Here is a 20,528-nt window from a genome sequence, read left to right as displayed (position 1 = left end):
TATCTCTGGACAGACACAACCTGGGCACCCCAAGCTATCTCTGGACGGACACAACCTTGGCATCCCCAACTATCTCTGGATAGACACACAACCTGGGCACCCCAAACTATCTGTGGATGCAAATATAACCTGGGTACCCTGACTATCTCTAGGTGGACACATATCCCAGACACCCCCGACTATCTGGACAGATGCATACTGTACATTTGAAACCTAGAGTTGTATTCACATCGACGTTACCAACTTTAGGTTTCCTCTTATTTTCACCCTAATTAACAAAGAGTGAGAAAGGAGAAAGTTAAGTTACAGGAAAAGTGTTCAAGTACTGAATACAGTAACCAAGGATATTGAAACAAAATTACTCCCTTTTACAATCTATATCCAAGTATCATGGCTATGATAATCCTGATTTACTGCTAAATAGCGAATCTATTTATCACAAAATCATAACTTTTATATGAGGGTGTTTACAAACAGTCTACAGAAGTCATATATATGTATTATATATGAGGATAAGAACCGTGTCCTTGTGATAACCAGGGACATTATCGTAGTTCTTATTCACTTCTTTTTATAAATATTACAATATCACAGCCTTGTAAAGTTTGTAAAATAACAAACAATGGTATTTAAATTTAAATCTTTTTCATTTCATATCTCTCTCATACAATTCAATTTCTTCTTAAAAAACAATTTTCTGTTGTAATGATGCAATTGACTTTTCAGCCCTCCATAAATGTTTCAAAGAAGCCTCAGTCCTCTTCATCAACAAACGCAGCATCTGTGGTGCCTGTAGATATGGCTGTCTGTTGTCGGCTTAACCTTTGTTCTATAATGATAACACATAAAATTACCTTACTAGATCCCAGTGTATTCTACAATGTATACAGTCAGATATATACTGTCTGTACCATTACATCATTTAATGTCAAAAAATTCAGAGACATCAGAAAAACCCTGTTATGTTTGCAAGTGCCCCTAGTATTCCTGGTAAGTAGAGAAATGCACTTTGAAATGGTAGAATTTATGACATATGTTAAGTATGTCTTTAGGTATAGGATAGTCGCTGTAAATACTGAGATGTATTAAACAGGCCTAGTTGATAGGGACATACATATAAAGTCACAACAATAAAGAGCTTCTATACTTCAATAACACAACATTTTCTTTATAGTAAATATAAATTTCAAAAAACCCTGTTGTGAATGTACTTATTAGCTTGTAACTATAGAAAAGTGGATCAGAAGTACATCAGGTTGTGTAGGATAGCAGGTGATGCAACCCTGAAGCCAGTGATTCTAAAATAGTACTATTCTGGTGTCTTAGATATGTGTACAAGCTTAAATATACTGTCTTAGACAATTCTGAATACCTTTTGAACTCATAAGGTATCAAAATAATAAACAACATCACAGGTACACTGACTCGGTTCAGTTGTTATTGATCAACAAAATCAATATTAGGATTAAGAGCTTGTTCATTCCAAACACAAACATCCAAAAGTCTATACATGCTTATTATCAATCTTTCCTATTTTATCAGGATTAATATCAAACATACATAGAAGTGCATTTTCTCAAACAAGATGCTATAATTTGTCAATACAAGCAAAACGATGTATTTCAGTTCAATGTAATGCATCACTGAGTGAAAGCTGAAAATCATTCAATTAGACAGCATGCTATCTCTGTAAAGGTCTGTCATATCAGATGTGACTAGAACAGAAATCTTGTCACTGTCAGTAAATAAGCCAGTCACACCATTGTTTCTAGTCCTTAACTAGAGCTGACTAGAACAGAAATCTTGTCACTACTGTCAGTAAATAAGCCAGTCACACCATTGTTTCTAGTCCTTAACTAGAGCTGACTAGAACAGAAATCTTGTCACTACTGTCAGTAAATAAGCCAGTCACACCATTGTTTCTAGTCCTTAACTAGAGCTGACTAGAACAGAAATCTTGTCACTACTGTCAGTAAATAAGCCAGTCACACATTGTTGTTTCTAGTCCATAACTAGAGCTGACTAGAACAGAAATCTTGTCACTACTGTCAGTAAATAAGCCAGTCACACCATTGTTTCTAGTCCTTAACTAGAGCTGACTAGAACAGAAATCTTGTCACTACTGTCAGTAAATAAGCAGTAAATTGTTTCTAAGCCAGTCACACCAGTTGTTTCTAGTCCTTAACTAGAGCTGACTAGAACAGAAATCTTGTCACTACTGTCAGTAAATAAGCCAGTCACACCATTGTTTCTAAACTAGTAAATAAGCCCATAGTCACTTGTCACTATTGTTGTCACACCATTGTTCACACCATCTAGTCCTTAACTAGAGCTGACTAGAACAGAAATCTTGTCACTATTGTCAGTAAATAAGCCAGTCACACCATTGTTTCTAGTCCTTAACTAGAGCTGACTAGAACAGAAATCTTGTCACTACTGTCAGCAAATAAGCCAGTCACATTGTTGTTTCTAGTCCTTAACTAGAGCTGACTAGAACAGAAATCTTGTCACTATTTTCAGTAAAAAAGCCAGTCACACCATTGTTTCTAGTCCTTAACTAGAGCTGACTAGTACAGAAATCTTTGAAAGCGTGTAAGATTTTGATGTCCCAAATATGGAAGGGTCTTCTTAATGGTTTACATTTTATTCTTACGTCATTTACTTTATGATATATACATAAAAAAAACCTTTAAGAAACCTTCCGATATGACACCAACATAGAATAAGCTGATACAACAGACATAACATGAATTCATACCACCACACAATACTCATTATAAGTTAGGTGAATAAATGTTTTCAGATGAACTTCTTATCCTTATCATAAACCTCGGACTGATAATGACCAAACACACTTTCAAGATAACTGTTAGCTAAGTGTTACACACAGTAAAAGTACTGCTACTTACTATTTTTCTGTAACATATACACAAATTATATTAATCAGTGATAACAACTGAAAAATCTCCAGTTTAATGTGAGTAAACAAAAGGCCCAATGGAGCTGTATCATTCATCTTCTCTGTAGCTCATGAAAAGCAGAATTTGTTGAAAGAACACATTCAAGAAGCTTTCATGTTTACTTCATAATTAATACTCTAGTTTCCAGTAGGTTCAAAGTGAAATATTCAAAAATTATTTGAAATTTTAATCGTTTGACCTTTTTGAAATAAAAACTGTCCAAGTAATTTATTTGTAGAAACTTTAAAGCCTTTCATCATACGTGTTACTGAATGTAGACTTATTGAGGAAGTCTTTTAAAGGCAAAAGTTGATGCTGGATAGACAAAAGATGGGCAATGGACAGACAAAAGATGCTGAGCCAAGGCACAACATCACTTGCCTTTGAGCAAATGAGCTTAAAATGGAAAGCAATCACTGGTATACCACGACAATAGATATGGCTGCCTGTATTACATCATATCTATTTTTAGAAAAGAATGGTATTGTGTTTGTCTTGCTTACACAATCTGACTAAATAGATCTGAACTGGAATATCTGTAAGAGGAAGCTTATGGCGCACTAAATGATCTTACCTGGAGAAGGTGTTTTGTCCTGTGACACTTCCTCTGGGGCAGTCCTACAGTGGAGAACACAGTCAGTTACACTGACATGAAAAATCAGGTTGATATCATCACTATTCAATTGAAAATCACACTTCAATTACAGTGAAATATATTCTAGAAATAAAACCTACTGTTTCTTTCCTTCCTCCCCTTCTTCACCTTCTTCTTCCTCATTAGCTCCTAAAGGAGTCAATGTCTTCTCGTTGAACAGGTTCAACGGTTCACCAATGATTCCAATTCTATAATGGATACCTTACAATTTTAGTATGTGTTCAGTAGTTTATATCCTGATGTTTGGATCACTATCATACTTCTATGGAGATACTTTATACTAATAATATCACATGTTTTTACTATCATGATTGTATATCTTACAGTTGGACAAAAACATTAAAATCACTTGGAACCCCAGAGAAATTTTGAGACCATCTTTCCTTAAATTATCACCCTGTAAACAGCCTCAGTACATTATCATCGTGATGTTTAATGGCTAACAAATATTTCACCAAGACACCATGACACAAGGACAACATATCTGATTTCTTACTTAAATGTTTTCTTGTCTATAAAAAAATCATCACCAAACATGTCCCCATCATCAGCTTCCTCTGTCTCTGGCTCTCGTCCCATTTTAGAGAGTGAACTGTCAAATGACAAAAAGGAAAGTTACAATTAATGAGTGTAAATACAAACAACATGTTTTCTAGGGTGTGACTGTAAACAACATGTTTTCTAGGGTGTGACTGTAAACAACATGTTTTCTAGGGTTTGACTGTAAACAACATGTTTTCTGGAGTGTGACTGTAAACAACATGTTTACTAGGGTGTGACTGTTAACAACATGTTTTCTAGAGTGTGACTGTAAACACCATGTTTTCTAGGGTGTGACTGAAAACAACATGTTTTCTAGGGTGTGACTGTAAACAACATGTTTTCTAGAGTGTGACTGTAAATAACATTTTCACTTGGTAAAACTGAGTTAGATGAGTGAGTACCAATAGAAAGCTGAGTGAGTACCTATGGAGAGCTGAGTAAACATGGTGAGCTAAGTTAGCACCTATGGAGAGCTGAGTGAGTACCTATGGAGAGCTGAGTGAGACCTATGGAGAGCTAAATGAGTACCTATGGTGAGCTGAATGAGTACCTATGGAGAGCTGAGTGAGTACCTATGGAGAGCTGAGTGAGTACCTATGGTGAGCTGAGTTAATACCTATGGTGAGCTGAGTGAGTACCTATGGAGAGCTGAGTTAATACCTATGGAGAGCTGAGTGAGACCTATGGTGAGCTGAGTTAGTACCTATGGAGAGCTGAGTGAGACCTATGGTGAGCTGAGTGAGTACCTATGGAGAGCTGAGTGAGTACCTATGGAGAGCTGAGTGAGTACCTATGGAGAGCTGAGTTAGTACCTATGGAGAGCTGAGTGAGTACCAAAGGAAAGCTGAGTTAGCACCTATGGTGAGCTAAATGAGTACCTATGGTGAGCTGAGTTAGTACCTTTGAAAAGCTCAGTTAGTATCTGTGGTGAGCTGAGTGAGTACCTATGGAGCTGAATGAGTACTTATGGAGAGCTTAGTTAGTACCTTTGAAAAGCTCAATTAGTACCTATGGTGAGCTGAGTGAGTACCTATGGAAAGCTGAGTGAGTACCTATGGAGAACAATTCAGAACATGGTGACTTCACTACTTACTTTGGTGACAATGCTCCCCTCCGTCTGAACAACCAGTTAGCTTCCTCTTTAGGGGACGGTAAAATGGCAACAATAGCTGGAGATCTCTGACTGTTAAAAAAAGTATATTTATATAAGGCTCATTTCAAACATATATTTCAGATTGCTTCTAGTTTCATGTATTTAGTAAAAAAAGAAGACCCTTTAATTATTGTACCATGTTCTCTGTACACTTTCTATTACTGTATAAAATATAGATAGTGAGTTACTTAAATTATTAGATAAGAGAAGTTATACTACTTACTTGATGATAGCTTTAATGGCAGGTCTTTTCCTGTAAAACAGAAATCACATGATGTTACAACCACAAAACACAATAACATGTGTTATAACTAGAAAACATGTGTTATCACCACAAACACAATAACATGTGTTATAACTAGAAAACAAAATAACATGTGTTATAACTACAAAACACAACATGTTATAACTACAAAACACAATAACATGTGTTACAACCACAAAACACAATAACCACAAAACACAATAACGTGTTATAACCACAAACACAATAACATGTGTTATAACTAAAAAACACAATAACATGTGTTATAACCACAAAACACAGTAACATGTGTTATAACCACAAAACACAATAACGTGTCAATGAACTGATGAACTGTGATGCAGTAATGCAATCACGCAAATGTTGAGATGAATGTGAAAAGGAAAATCAATATTGGTCTACACAGAGGTGAGAATTGCACCACATCAATTGTCACATGGACATCTTTGTTTAAGTGTATTGAAATGTTGAAATAATTAACTGCACACACAGTGGACATATGATGACTAAAGCCTTGAGACAGACTGTACTTACGGCTGTAGTCTGTGGTATTCAGCTGTCTACATAGTGGACATATGATGACTAAAGCCTGGAGACGGTACTTACGGCTGTAGTCTGTGGTATTCAGCTGTCTACATAGTGGACATATGATGGCTAAAGCCTGGAGACAGACTGTACTTACGGCTGTAGTCTGTGGTATTCAGCTGTCTACATAGTGGACATATGATGGCTAAAGCCTGGAGACAGACTGTACTTACGGCTGTAGTCTGTGGTATTCAGCTGTCTACACAGTGGACATATGATGGCTAAAGCCTGGAGACAGACTGTACTTACGGCTGTAGTCTGCGGTATTCAGCTGTCTACACAGTGGACATATGATGACTAAAGCCTGGAGACTGTACTTACGGCTGTAGTCTGCGGTATTCAGCTGTCTACATAGTGGACATATAATGGCTAAAGCCTGGAGACAGACTGTACTTACGGCTGTAGTCTGTGGTATTCAGCTGTCTACATAGTGGACATATAATGACTAAAGCCTGGAGACAGACTGTACTTACGGCTGTAGTCTGCGGTATTCAGCTGGTGTCATTTTACTAATGGCACCTGTTGGCTGCTCTTCTTTTGTTTCGCTGTTGTCATCTTTCTCATCTCTATTGATGAATTGCTTTCTGAACCTTCGGAACTTTTTATTCTTGGCATCTCTCAACGCTTCAGAATAAAAAGGTTTATAGTGTACATACCTTGATTACAGGTAAAAAGCTAGAAAGATTGATGGAAGATACAGTGTACATACCTTGATTACAGTTACAGATAAATAAAGATTTACAGTAGATACAGATTACATACCTTTATAGTAAATTTACCTCATATATTTTTTGATCACTCTTGATGACAGTTGGAAATTTATGAAAAATTATAAAAGATGTCTTGAAGATAGGTAAAATGTTATCCGTATATCATTTTTCAGTTTTTCTGTACTCACTTAATCATCACACAAAGAAAGGCAAAACTGACACAATGGTTCACTTTTATAAGCCAGAAAAACAAACTCACCAGCGGCAATTTTATGGTAACTCACAGCTGAAACAGGCAGATAATTAAATGAAGGTGAAGCTGTCAGTGTTATCATCAATATATAAAGATCACTTCTTTTATGTCACTATTTATCTACATTTTTTTAGAACAAATATAAATGGCTTCCACAGATCTGCTAGAGTAAAGATGGCAATGTGAGAAAGATGCTCAAACCCCAGTAACAACTTCCTACACAATATCTGACACCTTCTGACATTTATTGTACTATAACAGCCAGGTGCTGGTTTTATTATGGAGGACAGGAGACTTGTGGTCTAATCTTTCTCTGTCAGTCAGGTTTTGGTTTGTTATGTAGGACAAGACACTTAACACCTATCCTTAGACTGGCTAGACACCTACCTTGTCGTCCCTCTGGTAACTTCTTAACTTGCTTGGCGGGGTTGAATGTGTCTGACCTTAAAATTCTGTAGTGAAGATTGAAAAAACTCAACAAATCAATATATAAAAACTAAATTGTGTCTTGGCAAAATTTCCAAATGAATAATAGATTTTGTTGTTGTCTGGACCTATTCTTTTTTTAAGTGGAAATATTACATTGAAAAGTACTCCCATTCTCAAAAAGTAATTAAAAGTACAAACATTATTGGATTGTGAGTTTTCTGGAGTATCAGCGATTGGATTAATGTGGAGTCCTAGTGCAGCATTAATTACACATCTATACACGCCTGGTTAAGATGATTACCTGCCAATTTCTTTTTTGATGACTGTAAAATCCTTTCTACGGAAGGATATGTGGACAGCATAGGCACAGAAAGAGTAGAGTGTCTACAATATAACAACCAATAGTATATAGTGTCTACAATATAATAACCAATAGTATATAGTGTCTACAATAACCAATAGTATATAGTGTCTACATTATAATAACCAATAGTATATAGTGTCTACAATATAATAACCAATAGTATATAGTGTCTACAATATAATGACCAATAGTATACAGTGTCTACAATATAATAACCAATAGTATATAGTGTCTACATTATACCAGTAACCATATAGTATATAGTCTACAATATAATAACCAATAGTATATAGTGTCTACAATATATTAACCAATAGTATATAGTGTCTACAATATAATAACCAAAAGTATATAGTATATAGTCTACAATATAATAACCAAAAGTATATAGTGTCTACAATATAATAACCAATATAATGACCAATAGTATATAGTGTCTACAATATAATAACCAATAGTATATAGTGTCTACAATATAATAACCAAAAGTATGTAGTGTCTACAATATAATAACCAATAGTATACAGTGTCTACAATATAATAACCAATAGTATATAGTGTCTACAATATATTAACCAATAGTATATAGTGTCTACAATATAATAACCAATAGTATGTAGTGTATATAGTGTCTACAATATAATAACCAAAAGTATGTATATAGTGTCTACAATATAATAACCAATAGTATATAGTGTCTACAATATAATAACCAATAGTATATAGTGTCTACAATATATTAACCAATAGTATATAGTGTCTACAATATATTAACCAATAGTATATAGTGTCTACAATATAATAACCAATAGTATATAGTGTCTACAATATAATAACCAATAGTATATAGTGTCTATAATAACCAGTAGTATATAGTGTCTACAATATAATAACCAATAGTATATAGTGTCTACAATAACCAATAGTATATAGTGTCTACAATAACCAATAGTATATAGTGTCTACAATAACCAATAGTATATAGTGTCTACAATATATTAACCAATAGTATATAGTGTCTACAATATAACAACCAATAGTATATAGTGTCTACAATATAATAACCAATAGTATATAGTGTCTACAATATAATGACCAATAGTATATAGTGTCTACAATATAACAACCAATAGTATATAGTGTCTACAATATAATGACCAATAGTATACAGTGTCTACAATATAATAACCAATAGTATATAGTGTCTACAATATAATAACCAATAGTATATAGTGTATACAATATAATAACCAATAGTATATAGTGTCTACAATATAATGACCAATAGTATATAGTGTCTACAATATAACAACCAATAGTATATAGTGTCTACAATATAATGACCAATAGTATATAGTGTCTACAATATAATAACCAATAGTATACAGTGTCTACAATATAATAACCAATAGTATATAGTGTCTACAATATAATAACCAATAGTATATAGTGTCTACAATATAATAACCAATAGTATATAGTGTCTACATTATAATAACCAATAGTATATAGTGTCTACAATATAATAACCAATAGTATATAGTGTCTACAATATAATAACCAATAGTATATAGTGTCTACAATATAATAACCAATAGTATATAGTGTCTACAATATAATAACCAATAGTATATAGTGTCTACAATATAATAACCAATAGTATATAGTGTCTACAATATAATAACCAATAGTATATAGTGTCTACAATATAATAACCAATAGTATATAGTGTCTACAATATAATAACCAATAGTATATAGTGTCTACAATATAAAGACCAATAGTATATAGTGTCTACATTATAATAACCAATAGTATATATTTATTACCATGTCAACCTTTGTCTTAATGAAATTGTTTTGAAACATAAATTCACAGTTAGTGATGTAATGTTTATAATGTTTTAATAGAAGACATTATCCTGTCTCTGAGGGTATCACTATCATTGTGCTACAGCTTTGTATGAGTGAATCATCTAAATCAGTACCCTGTCTCTGAGGGCAACACTGAGCTTCACCTTTGTGTGTGTGACTCACCTCAAACATTCCTCTGTCTTTGAGTGTTGAAGATACCCTTGATCTGTAAGAGAACAAAAAGATATCTTTATGATTATTTTCCACCGACATATTTTCCTCATTAAAATGAAGCATAAGTAACTCAAATAAAACAATATTTAGAATGAATTAATAATATCAACCTCAGGCTTACCCTTCACAGATCGCATGGTGCTGATCCACTACACTACAGCAGTGGATAGACTTACCCTTCACAGATCGCATGGTGCTGATCCACTCCACTACAGCAGTGGATAGACTTACCCTTCACAGATCGCATGGTGCTGATCCACTCCACTACAGCAGTGGATAGACTTACCCTTCACAGATCGCATGGTGCTGATCCACTCCACTACAGCAGTGGATAGACTTACCCTTCACAGATCGCATGGTGCTGATCCACTCCACTACAGCAGTGGATAGACTTACCCTTCACAGATCGCATGGTGCTGATCCACTCCACTACAGCAGTGGATAGACTTACCCTTCACAGATCGCATGGTGCTGATCCACTCCACTACAGCAGTGGATAGACTTACCCTTCACAGATCGCATGGTGCTGATCCACTCCACTACAGCAGTGGATAGACTTACCCTTCACAGATCGCATGGTGCTGATCCACTCCACTACAGCAGTGGATAGACTTACCCTTCACAGATCGCATGGTGCTGATCCACTCCACTACAGCAGTGGATAGACTTACCCTTCACAGATCGCATGGTGCTGATCCACTCCACTAAAGCAGTGGATAGACTTACCCTTCACAGATCGCATGGTGCTGATCCACTCCACTACAGCAGTGGATAGACTTACCCTTCACAGATCACATGGTGCTGATCCACTCCACTACAGCAGTGGTTAGACTTACTCTCCAGACCACATGGTGCTGATCCACTCCACTACAGCAGTGGATAGACTTACTCTCCACAGGTGGCATGGTGCTGATCCACTCCACTACAGCAGTGGTTAGACTTACTCTCCAGACCACATGGTGCTGATCCACTACACTACAGCAGTGGATAGACTTACTCTCCACAGGTGGCACGGTGCTGATCCACTACACTACAGCAGTGGATAGACTTACTCTCCAGACCACATGGTGCTGATCCACTCCACTACAGCAGTGGATAGACTTACTCTCCAGACCACATGGTGCTGATCCACTCCACTACAACAGTGGATAGACTTACTCTCCAGACCACATGGTGCTGATCCACTACACTACAGCAGTGGATAGACTTACTCTCCACAGGTGGCATGGTGCTGATCCACTCCACTACAGCAGTGGATAGACTTAATCTCCACAGGTGGCATGGTGCTGATCCACTACATTACAGCAGTGGATAGACTTAATCTCCACAGACCACATAGTGCTGATCCACTACACTACAGCAGTGGTTAGATTTATTTGCCACAGGCCATGTGGTGGTGAGACTTACTTTCCACAAGCCATGTGGTGGTGAGACTTACTTGCCACAAGCCATGTGGTGGTGATCCTCTAGTCCTAATCCAAGCTCCAACACACAATAAGCCTGGCCTAGTAATTTCTCTGTCTGTCCAATCTTTACCAGAGATTCCTCAAATGCTTTCTTCTCAGACAGGCTTGGTTCACTGAAGTACAAAGTAAGTGTTTTTTTATGATTCACTGACTTACACACTAAAAGATAAATGGTACTGTACCGGTTGCAGTCACTATGGTTGTGCCTCAATTTTATCTACATCGTTAGTATTATATTTGTTAGACTGAAGCCAATATAATATCAGTTATATACTTGTTCAGAATGTTCGATAGTTAATGGCTTACTATGACCTAAATTCACTTAAATTCACAGATATCCGCCTCACTGTTTGCTGAATCTTACATGTAGGTAGTAGTGTTGATTTTATGTTCCTGAAGCAACTTGTCAAAAAAGCAATGGAAGTAGTTGAAGAGATGCATCAGAAACAGGTCAAATTCATCAGTACTGAAAAACACAGAAACAGGTCAAATTCATCAGTACTGAAAAACACAGAAACAGGTCAAATTCATCAGTACTGAAAAACACAAAAACAGGTCAAATTCATCAGTACTGAAAAACACAGAAACAGGTCAAATTCATCAGTACTGAAAAACACAGAAACAGGTCAAATTCATCAGTACTGAAAAACACAGAAACAGGTCAAATTCATCAGTACTGAAAAAAACACAGAAACAGGTCAAATTCATCAGTACTGAAAAACACAGAAACAGGTCAAATTCATCAGTACTGAAAAACACAGAAACAGGTCAAATTCATCAGTACTGAAAAACACAGAAACAGGTCAAATTCATCAGTACTGAAAAACACAGAAACAGGTCAAATTCATCAGTACTGAAAAACACAGAAACAGGTCAAATTCATCAGTACTGAAAAACACAGAAACAGGTCAAATTCATCAGTACTGAAAAACACAGAAACAGGTCAAATTCATCAGTACTGAAAAACACAGAAACAGGTCAAATTCATCAGTACTGAAAAACACAGAAACAGGTCAAATTCATCAGTACTGAAAAACACAGAAACAGGTCAAATTCATCAGTACTGAAAAACACAGAAACAGGTCAAATTCATCAGTACTGAAAAACACAGAAACAGGAAACAGGTCAAATTCATCAGTACTGAAAAACACAGAAACAGGTCAAATTCATCAGTACTGAAAAACACAGAAACAGGTCAAATTCATCAGTACTGAAAAACACAGAAACAGGTCAAATTCATCAGTACTGAAAAACATAGAAACAGGTCAAATTCATCACTACTGAAAAACATAGTAACAGGTCAAATACATCTGTACTGAAAAACATAGTAACAGGTCAAATACATCTGTACTGAAAAACACAGAAACAGGTCAAAGTCATCAGTACTGAAAAACATAGAAACAGGTCAAATACATCTGTACTGAAAAACACAGAAACAGGTCAAATTCATCACTACTGAAAAACATAGAAACAGGTCAAATTCATCAGTACTGAAAAACACAGAAACAGGTCAAATTCATCAGTACTGAAAAACACAGAAACAGAAACAGGTCAAATTCATCAGTACTGAAAAACATAAAAAAAAAGGTGTTCAAACAGGTCCAATTCATCAGTACTGAAAAACATAGAAACAGGTCAAATTCATCAGTACTGAAAAACATAGAAACAGGTCAAATTCATCACTACTGAAAAACATAGAAACAGGTCAAATTCATCAGTACTGAAAAACACAGAAACAGGTCAAATTCATCAGTACTGAAAAACACAGAAACAGGTCAAATTCATCAGTACTGAAAAACACAGAAACAGGTCAAATTCATCAGTACTGAAAAGCATAAAAAAAAGGTTGTTCAGACACAGGTCAAATTCATCAGTACTGAAAAACATAGAAATAGGTCAAATACATTTGTACTGAAAAACACAGAAACAGGTCAAATTCATCAGTACTGAAAAACATAGAAACAGGTCAAATTCATCACTACTGAAAAACATAGAAACAGGTCAAATTCATCACTACTGAAAAACATAGAAACAGGTCAAATTCATCAGTACTGAAAAACATAGAAACAGGTCAAATTCATCAGTACTGAAAAACATAGAAACAGGTCAAATTCATCACTACTGAAAAACATAGAAATAGGTCAAATACATCAGTACTGAAAAACATAGAAACAGGTCAAATTCATCAGTACTGAAAAACATAGAAACAGGTCAAATTCATCACTACTGAAAAACATAGAAACAGGTCAAATTCATCAGTACTGAAAAACATAGAAAAAGAATGTTCAGAAACGGGTCAAATTCATCAGTACTGAAAAACAGAAAAAAAAAGAATGTTCAGACACAAGTCAAATTCATCAGTACTGAAAAAGATAGGGAAAAAAAAGAATGTTCATCGGAACTTTACTTGCCCTGGCCCAATTCTGATTGAAAAATGGTGGAAAACTTGGCTTTCAATGAATTCTCAATACAACCCTAATATTTCATGAACATATACAAATACTTACTTAAGGATGCCTTCAAAAGTTTCAGGAATCCCTTCATTTGATTGTACAGATAACATGCTGAGCGCCACATCTACAACAAACACAATATAATCATACATGGGATGTGACTACAAAACTACTCGATATAAAAAGCCATGAGCAAAGTTTAGAGATTTCATCTGTTGAAATTTGTATGTCTCTGTTAAGTACCACTTATTTTGTGATAGAATTAACTTGTATTAGTGCACTCTTATTCAGGTGGTCTAGTTTAGTAGTATTTCTATACTCCTATTGGTGGCATAATTTAGTTGTATTTGTACATTCTTGTTTAGTAGGTATAATTTCAAAGTTTTGTATGCCCTTGCTTGGGGGGAAATTCAGTAGTACACTGCAGTTGTACACCATTGTTTGGGGGGGGGGATTTAGTAGTACACTGCAGTTGTACACCATTGTTGGGGGGGGGGGGGGAATTTAGTAGTACACTGCAGTTGTACACCCTTGTTTGGGGGGAAATTTAGTAGTACACTGCAGTTGTACACCCTTGTTTGGGGGGGGGGGAATTTAGTAGTACACTGCAGTTGTACACCCTTGTTTGGGGGGAAAATTAGTAGTACACTGCAGTTGTACACCATTGTTTGGGGGTGGAAATTTGGTAGTACACTGCAGTTGTACACCCTTGTTTGGGAGCATAATTTAGTAGTATTTGTACACCCTTGTTTTGAGTCATATAGTAGCATATGTTTACTTTTGACATAGTCAAGTGTCACTGTTGTTTGACTGGTTTTCTGCTTTAAAGCTGGATGTGGAGACTTGGCCTGGTTCCCTTTTTGACTGCGACCCCTCATTCCTGGCTTACCAACACTAGACGCCACTCTGAAGCAAATACAAATGAACACTGAATCATTGTCTTTATGCAAGTATCATCACCGAGTTATTGTTAAAATCCCTATAATTTGTTTGGAATTTTTTTTATTGAAATTATGTATTGATAATGATCACTAGGCTATATAATATCTCACTGGCCATTATCAGATTTCTAAGTGTTTAAGTGGAGTATATCACAATTTATTTATTTCCAAAGAAGTACACCATTCTATGTTTATGTGTTTTATTTATTGTACAACTATTCACCTGTCCATTTTTTTGTTTCCCTCTTTCGCTCTTCGCCGCTTGTCTTGTCTGTCAGCATTAGGATTATTACTGCAATATAAGTAAAATGCTTGCTGCATTTAAGTAATTAGAAATTTCACCCTTTTCTTTTTTTTTTAATATAACAGATAAGGTAACAAAATATGTGCTCTCTTCTTTACTAATATGTCATTCACTTATTCGTGTATATTATTTACTGAACAAAAAAAAAGTGAAAAAAAATTACCAAGGTTCTGGCGAGGTTCGAACTCGCGACCTTCTGCGTGTAAAGCAGACGTGATAACCACTACACCACAGAACCTTAGATGCTATGCATACGCTTCTATTTTCAGCATATCAAGTTTATGCATTACCTCATGAATTCAAGAGAATTCGTTTCATCTTTCCATGTCCATGTCCCTGTTGATGGAACACTTTTCATCTACAAAATACAATAAAAGAGATGTATTCAACTGAAAGTGCACACGTAAACAAAATGCTTCAAAGTGTGAAATAAACAACGACATGACTGATCTGGCGGGTATGAAATCCAGATCAGGATATGAATTTACCACATTAATGAACCACATATATAAACTAAGTATGTCTACTTACGGAATCCATTGCCATTGTTACTTTCGCCATTATTGAGTGATCGAGGTAAACAACAAGATGGTCCTAAAGAAAATATTTCCACTTCCGGTTGAATCGTACGAATACAGAAAAGAAGTTAACTTCTTGTACCGATCACTTGTCCAAAATATCAATAATGAAATGATAACGTGTTTGCCAGACGAAATCTACTATAATCTAAACCTATTATGATATCCAGCAACATACTAGCAGTGATGCAGCGAACGAAGGCAACGACGCCATTTCTACTAAATTTCATGCCATAGCAACATCAAGCAAAGGGGAGGTAACTTCCCACTCTACCCATACCCGAATCACACTTAGGGGTTCGGAACCCCGCGGAAACAAATATTTTTTTGTTTGATTTATTTTTAACTAAAAATGCAATACCAATTGATTCATAAACAACATATGAATTAGTTTATGTGAAAAATAAGGAAAACAGACAATGTGCAATAAGAATTTTAAATAATTTTGTAAAATTTATAGCAGGAAAAAGTACAGCTGTAACATAAAAAAATAACAGAAGAAAGAAAAAAAAATTCTGTCCATGCAAAACATTACAATATTATTTTTTATTTACAAGACATATAAATAAGTCTATATGAAAAATCTTTTCATCATTATTATTTTCCAAATCAGTTGTGTACATTGCTTTGCATCAGTAATTTCCCAAAATAAAGATTGATGTTACTTAGACAGAGGAGTACCTGAAAATTCTCCTTGAAAGCCATAGGATTTAACTTAAATTTTGATAAATTTTTTTTTGCATGAACCATTATTAGAAAAGATTATTTGAATGTCCTATATGAACTAGAAGTTTGTGTGCATCCCGACATTATATTCTAAAAACAGTAGAATTTATATCAGGAGCTCTATCCAGAGGGATCCAATCCCCTTCCTTGGAAACCATCTTGAAGTAATGTGTACAGAGCTTACCCTAAAATTACAAACATCATATCAGTGCTAGAAAATCTCACACTATCATTGCCATGGTCTATTGCCATTCAAGTTTTGTTGGGTTCCAATCTGTCCTCCACACTATATGTTTACCTTATCACAACATAATTCACTTCACCAGATACTTGATTTTGAAAATGAGTCAAAGTTATTTTATCAGATACCTGTGGTGTTGTAAATGAGTCAATCATACACCTGCCATGTTGAAATTGAGTCAATATATATTTGTGATTCACTTTATCAAATATCTGTGATGTTGAAAGTGAGTCAAGTTAATTCACTTTATCAGATATCTGTGATGTTGAAAAAGTGTCAAGTTAATTAACTTTATCAGATAACTGTGGTGTTAAGAGTGAATCAGCTTAATTCACTTTATCAGATAAATGTGGTGTTAAGAGTGAGTCAAGTTAATTCACTTTATCAGATAACTGGTGTTAAGAGTGAGTCAAGTTAATTCACTTGATCAGATAACTGTGGTGTAAAGAGTGAGTCAGCCTAATTCACTTTATCAGATAACTGTGGTGTTAAGAGTGAATCAGCTTAATTCACTTTATCAGATAAATGTGGTGTTAAGAGTGAGTCAAGTTAATTCACTTTATCAGATAACTGTGGTGTTAAGAGTGAGTCAAATTAATTCACTTTATCAGATAACTGTGGTGTTAAGAGTGAATCAGCTTAATTCACTTTATCAGATAAATGTGGTGTTAAGAGTGAGTCAGCTTAATTCACTTTATCAGATAAATGTGGTGTTAAGAGTGAGTCAGCTTAATTCACTTTATCAGATAACTGTGGTGTTAAGAGTGAGTCAAGTTAATTCACTTTATCAGATAACTGTGGTGTTAAGAGTGAGTCAGCTTAATTCACTTTATCAGATAAATGTTGTGTTAAGAGTGAGTTAAGTTAATTCACTTTATCAGATAACTGGTGTTAAGAGTGAGTCAAGTTAATTAACTTTATCAGATAACTGTGGTTTTAAGAGTGAGTCAAGTTAATTCACTTTATCAGATTACTGGTGTTAAGAGTGAGTCAAGTTAATTCACTTGATCAGATAACTGTGGTGTTAAGAGTGAGTCAAATTAATTCACTTTATCAGATAACTGTGGTGTTAAGAGTGAGTCAAGTTAATTCACTTTATCAGATAACTGTGGTGTTAAGAGTGAGTCAAGTTAATTCACTTTATCAGATAACTGGTGTTAAGAGTGAGTCAAGTTAATTCACTTGATCAGATAAATGTGGTGTTAAGAGTGAGTCAAGTTAATTCACTTTATCAGATAACTGTGGTGTTAAGAGTGAGTCAAGTTAACTCACTTTATCAGATACCTGTGGTGTTAAGAGTGAGTCAAGTTAATTCACTTTATCAGATAACTGGTGTTAAGAGTGAGTCAAGTTAATTCACTTGATCAGATAACTGTGGTGTTAAGAGTGAGTCAGCCTAATTCACTTTATCAGATAACTGTGGTGTTAAGAGTGAGTCAGCTTAATTCACTTTATCAGATAAATGTGGTGTTAAGAGTGAGTCAGCTTAATTCACTTTATCAGATAAATGTGGTGTTAAGAGTGAGTCAAGTTAATTCACTTTATCAGATATCTGTGGTGTTAAGAGTGAGTCAAGTTAATTCACTTTATCAGATTACTGGTGTTAAGAGTGAGTCAAGTTAATTCACTTGATCAGATAACTGTGGTGTTAAGAGTGAGTCAGCTTAATTCACTTTATCAGATAACTGTGGTGTTAAGAGTGAGTCAGCTTAATTCACTTTATCAGATAAATGTTGTGTTAAGAGTGAGTTAAGTTAATTCACTTTATCAGATATCTGTGATGTTAAGAGTGAGTCAGTTTAATTCACTTTATCAGATAACTGGTGTTAAGAGTGAGTCAAGTTAATTCACTTTATCAGTTAACTGTGGCGTTAAGAGGGAGTCAAGTTAATTCACGTCATCAGATATCTGTGATGTTGAAAGTAAGTAGAGATCATTCTCTTCATCATACCCATTTGAATTTCGGGTTGAGTCAAGTTTACAATCCTCCACTTTCTCTATCTCCTTACTCTTGACAATTTATTACCAAAGATGATAGACATCCCAAAGATTTCTGGTGTCAATCATAGTAAGCTCAGGGAATGTCCATGTAGAACATTTTTTTTTTATTGCAAAACAAGCACAACATATACATTGTACAGGTAAATGAAGACCATAAATCTGAGATGGACATGTTCTTGACAAGTAATATCCATTTTCTTCTCTATTCTTTCTTCTATTCTAGCTTTTCATTTGATCAAATTTGAAAATGCCTTCTAAGAAATAATGATTGTATTCTTTGCTGACTAAATCCAATATGGTCGCCTTTCCACCATTTTCGGTAAGCAGGACCAGACAACGCCAATGAAGATCTTCTGTAACTTTATTAGTTGACTAGTTTCGGCACACTAGGTATGTCGTCCTCAGAACAGTGCAAATTCAAAAAGTAGGACTTTATATACTCCTGTGCCTAGCAACTACACGTTATTTCCACCGATGTCAAAGAGAGTACACTAGTTACAATGACGTAATTAATTGGTGACGTCATAATGCAAGTAAACAGATAGTAGCGGAGTTCCGCTTTGCCCTAGGCTAATGCTATGTAATGTACAAATATCAAGGCACAGGAGTATATTAAGTCCTGCTTTTTGAATTTGCACTGTTCTGAGGACGGCATACCTAGTGTGCCAAAACTAGTCAACTAATAAAGTTACAGAAGATCTTCATTGGCGTTGTCTGGTCCTGCTTACTGATTTTTTAACCTATCCTTTGGTACCGGACTCGGTATTCCCTCAGGGAATCCGCTATGGAGTGATACCGGACTTACCAGCCTTACCTCTTGGACGTTGGATCTCTTTTTCTTCGTATTTCCACCATTTTGTTTTTCTGATCAGTTCCAAAATTGAAAGGACAGAACTAGGGACCAAGGGATCCTACATATGAAACTTGGTAAAGATCCATCAAGTAGTGCTTGAGAAAATGTGACAATAGGATTGTTTACGGATGGACGTGGACCACTGATAAAGCGTAATTAAGTTGAACAGCTCTGATGACTGTGGGCTAAAAATCCACTGTGTACAGAAGTAACAACACTAAATGACAGATCCCTAAACATGGCTGATAAAGTGTACAAGGTTCCTTGATTACTTGGTCAAAGTGACTTCAAAACTTAACACAAATTAATATTCCAAATTCTTTATTCAGATCAAACAAAACAACACTATGTATACAAGAACGGTATGATTGGTCCATCCCTATACTTGTCTTAGTGATAAGTATGATTGGTCCGTCCCTATACTTGTCTTAGTGATAAGTATGATTGGTCCGTCCCTATACTTGTCTTAGTGATAAGTATGATAGGTCTGTCCCTACAAGTATTATAGGTCCGTCCCTATACTTGTCTTTGTGATAAGTATGATAGGTCCGTCCCTATACTCGTCTTAGTGATAAGTATGATAGGACCGTCCCTATACTTGTCTTAGTGATAAGTATGATAGGTCCGTCCCTATACTCGTCTTAGTGATAAGTATGATAGGTCCGTCCCTATACTCGTCTTAGTGATAAGTATGATTGGTACGTCCCTATACTTGTCTTAGTGATAAGTATGATAGGTCTGTCCCTACAAGTATGATAGGTCCGTCCCTATACTTGTCTTAGTGATAAGTATGATAGGTCCGTCCCTATACTTGTCTTAGTGATAAGTATGATAGGTCCGTCCCTATACTTGTCTTAGTGATAAGTATGATAGGTCCGTCACTATACTTGTCTTAGTGATAAGTATGATAGGTCCGTCCCTATACTTGTCTTAGTGATAAGTATGATAGGTCCGTCCCTAT

At 35.4% G+C, this 20,528-nt stretch overlaps 1 protein-coding gene and 1 non-coding gene across 2 annotated transcripts; both read right to left on the bottom strand.

Moving 5' to 3' along the window:
• Nucleotides 1-322: 322 nt before the first annotated feature.
• LOC132550534 (protein phosphatase 1 regulatory subunit 36-like) lies at nucleotides 323-15,920 on the bottom strand. Its single transcript, XM_060214627.1, has 18 exons — nucleotides 15,700-15,920; nucleotides 15,459-15,526; nucleotides 15,088-15,156; nucleotides 14,702-14,829; nucleotides 13,978-14,047; nucleotides 11,835-11,936; nucleotides 11,443-11,583; nucleotides 9,954-9,996; nucleotides 7,855-7,937; nucleotides 7,512-7,576; nucleotides 7,131-7,157; nucleotides 6,635-6,785; nucleotides 5,535-5,564; nucleotides 5,252-5,341; nucleotides 4,112-4,207; nucleotides 3,696-3,803; nucleotides 3,535-3,578; nucleotides 323-829 (listed from the first exon to the last, which is right to left on the bottom strand). The coding sequence occupies exons 1-18, from the start codon at nucleotides 15,727-15,729 to the stop codon at nucleotides 753-755; spliced, it is 1,422 nt and encodes a 473-aa protein (XP_060070610.1). The 5' UTR covers nucleotides 15,730-15,920; the 3' UTR covers nucleotides 323-752.
• Nucleotides 15,334-15,406, bottom strand: Trnav-uac (transfer RNA valine (anticodon UAC)). The gene has a single exon. It is a non-coding gene; the product is annotated as a tRNA-Val (tRNA).
• Nucleotides 15,921-20,528: the final 4,608 nt, after the last annotated feature.

The sequence above is a fragment of the Ylistrum balloti genome, unplaced genomic scaffold (assembly GCF_031769215.1).
Source record: "Ylistrum balloti isolate Yb309-2 unplaced genomic scaffold, AGI_CSIRO_Ybal_v1 Utg370126, whole genome shotgun sequence".
Lineage (NCBI taxonomy): Eukaryota > Metazoa > Mollusca > Bivalvia > Pectinida > Pectinidae > Ylistrum > Ylistrum balloti.
The sequence above is the reverse complement of the archived record's forward strand: the minus strand, read 5'-3'. Positions and strand labels throughout refer to the sequence as shown.

Coding starts and splice junctions, on each gene's coding strand:
- LOC132550534 (XM_060214627.1), bottom strand. CDS start 15,729: ATGGCGAAAGTAACAATGGCAATGGATTCC. Junction 7,938..9,953: donor AAGACAGAGGAATGTTTGAG/GTGAGTCACACA, acceptor GTTATATTGTAG/ACACTCTACTCTTTCTGTGC. Junction 5,565..6,634: donor GAATACCGCAGACTACAGCC/GTAAGTACAGTC, acceptor TCTGTTTTACAG/GAAAAGACCTGCCATTAAAG.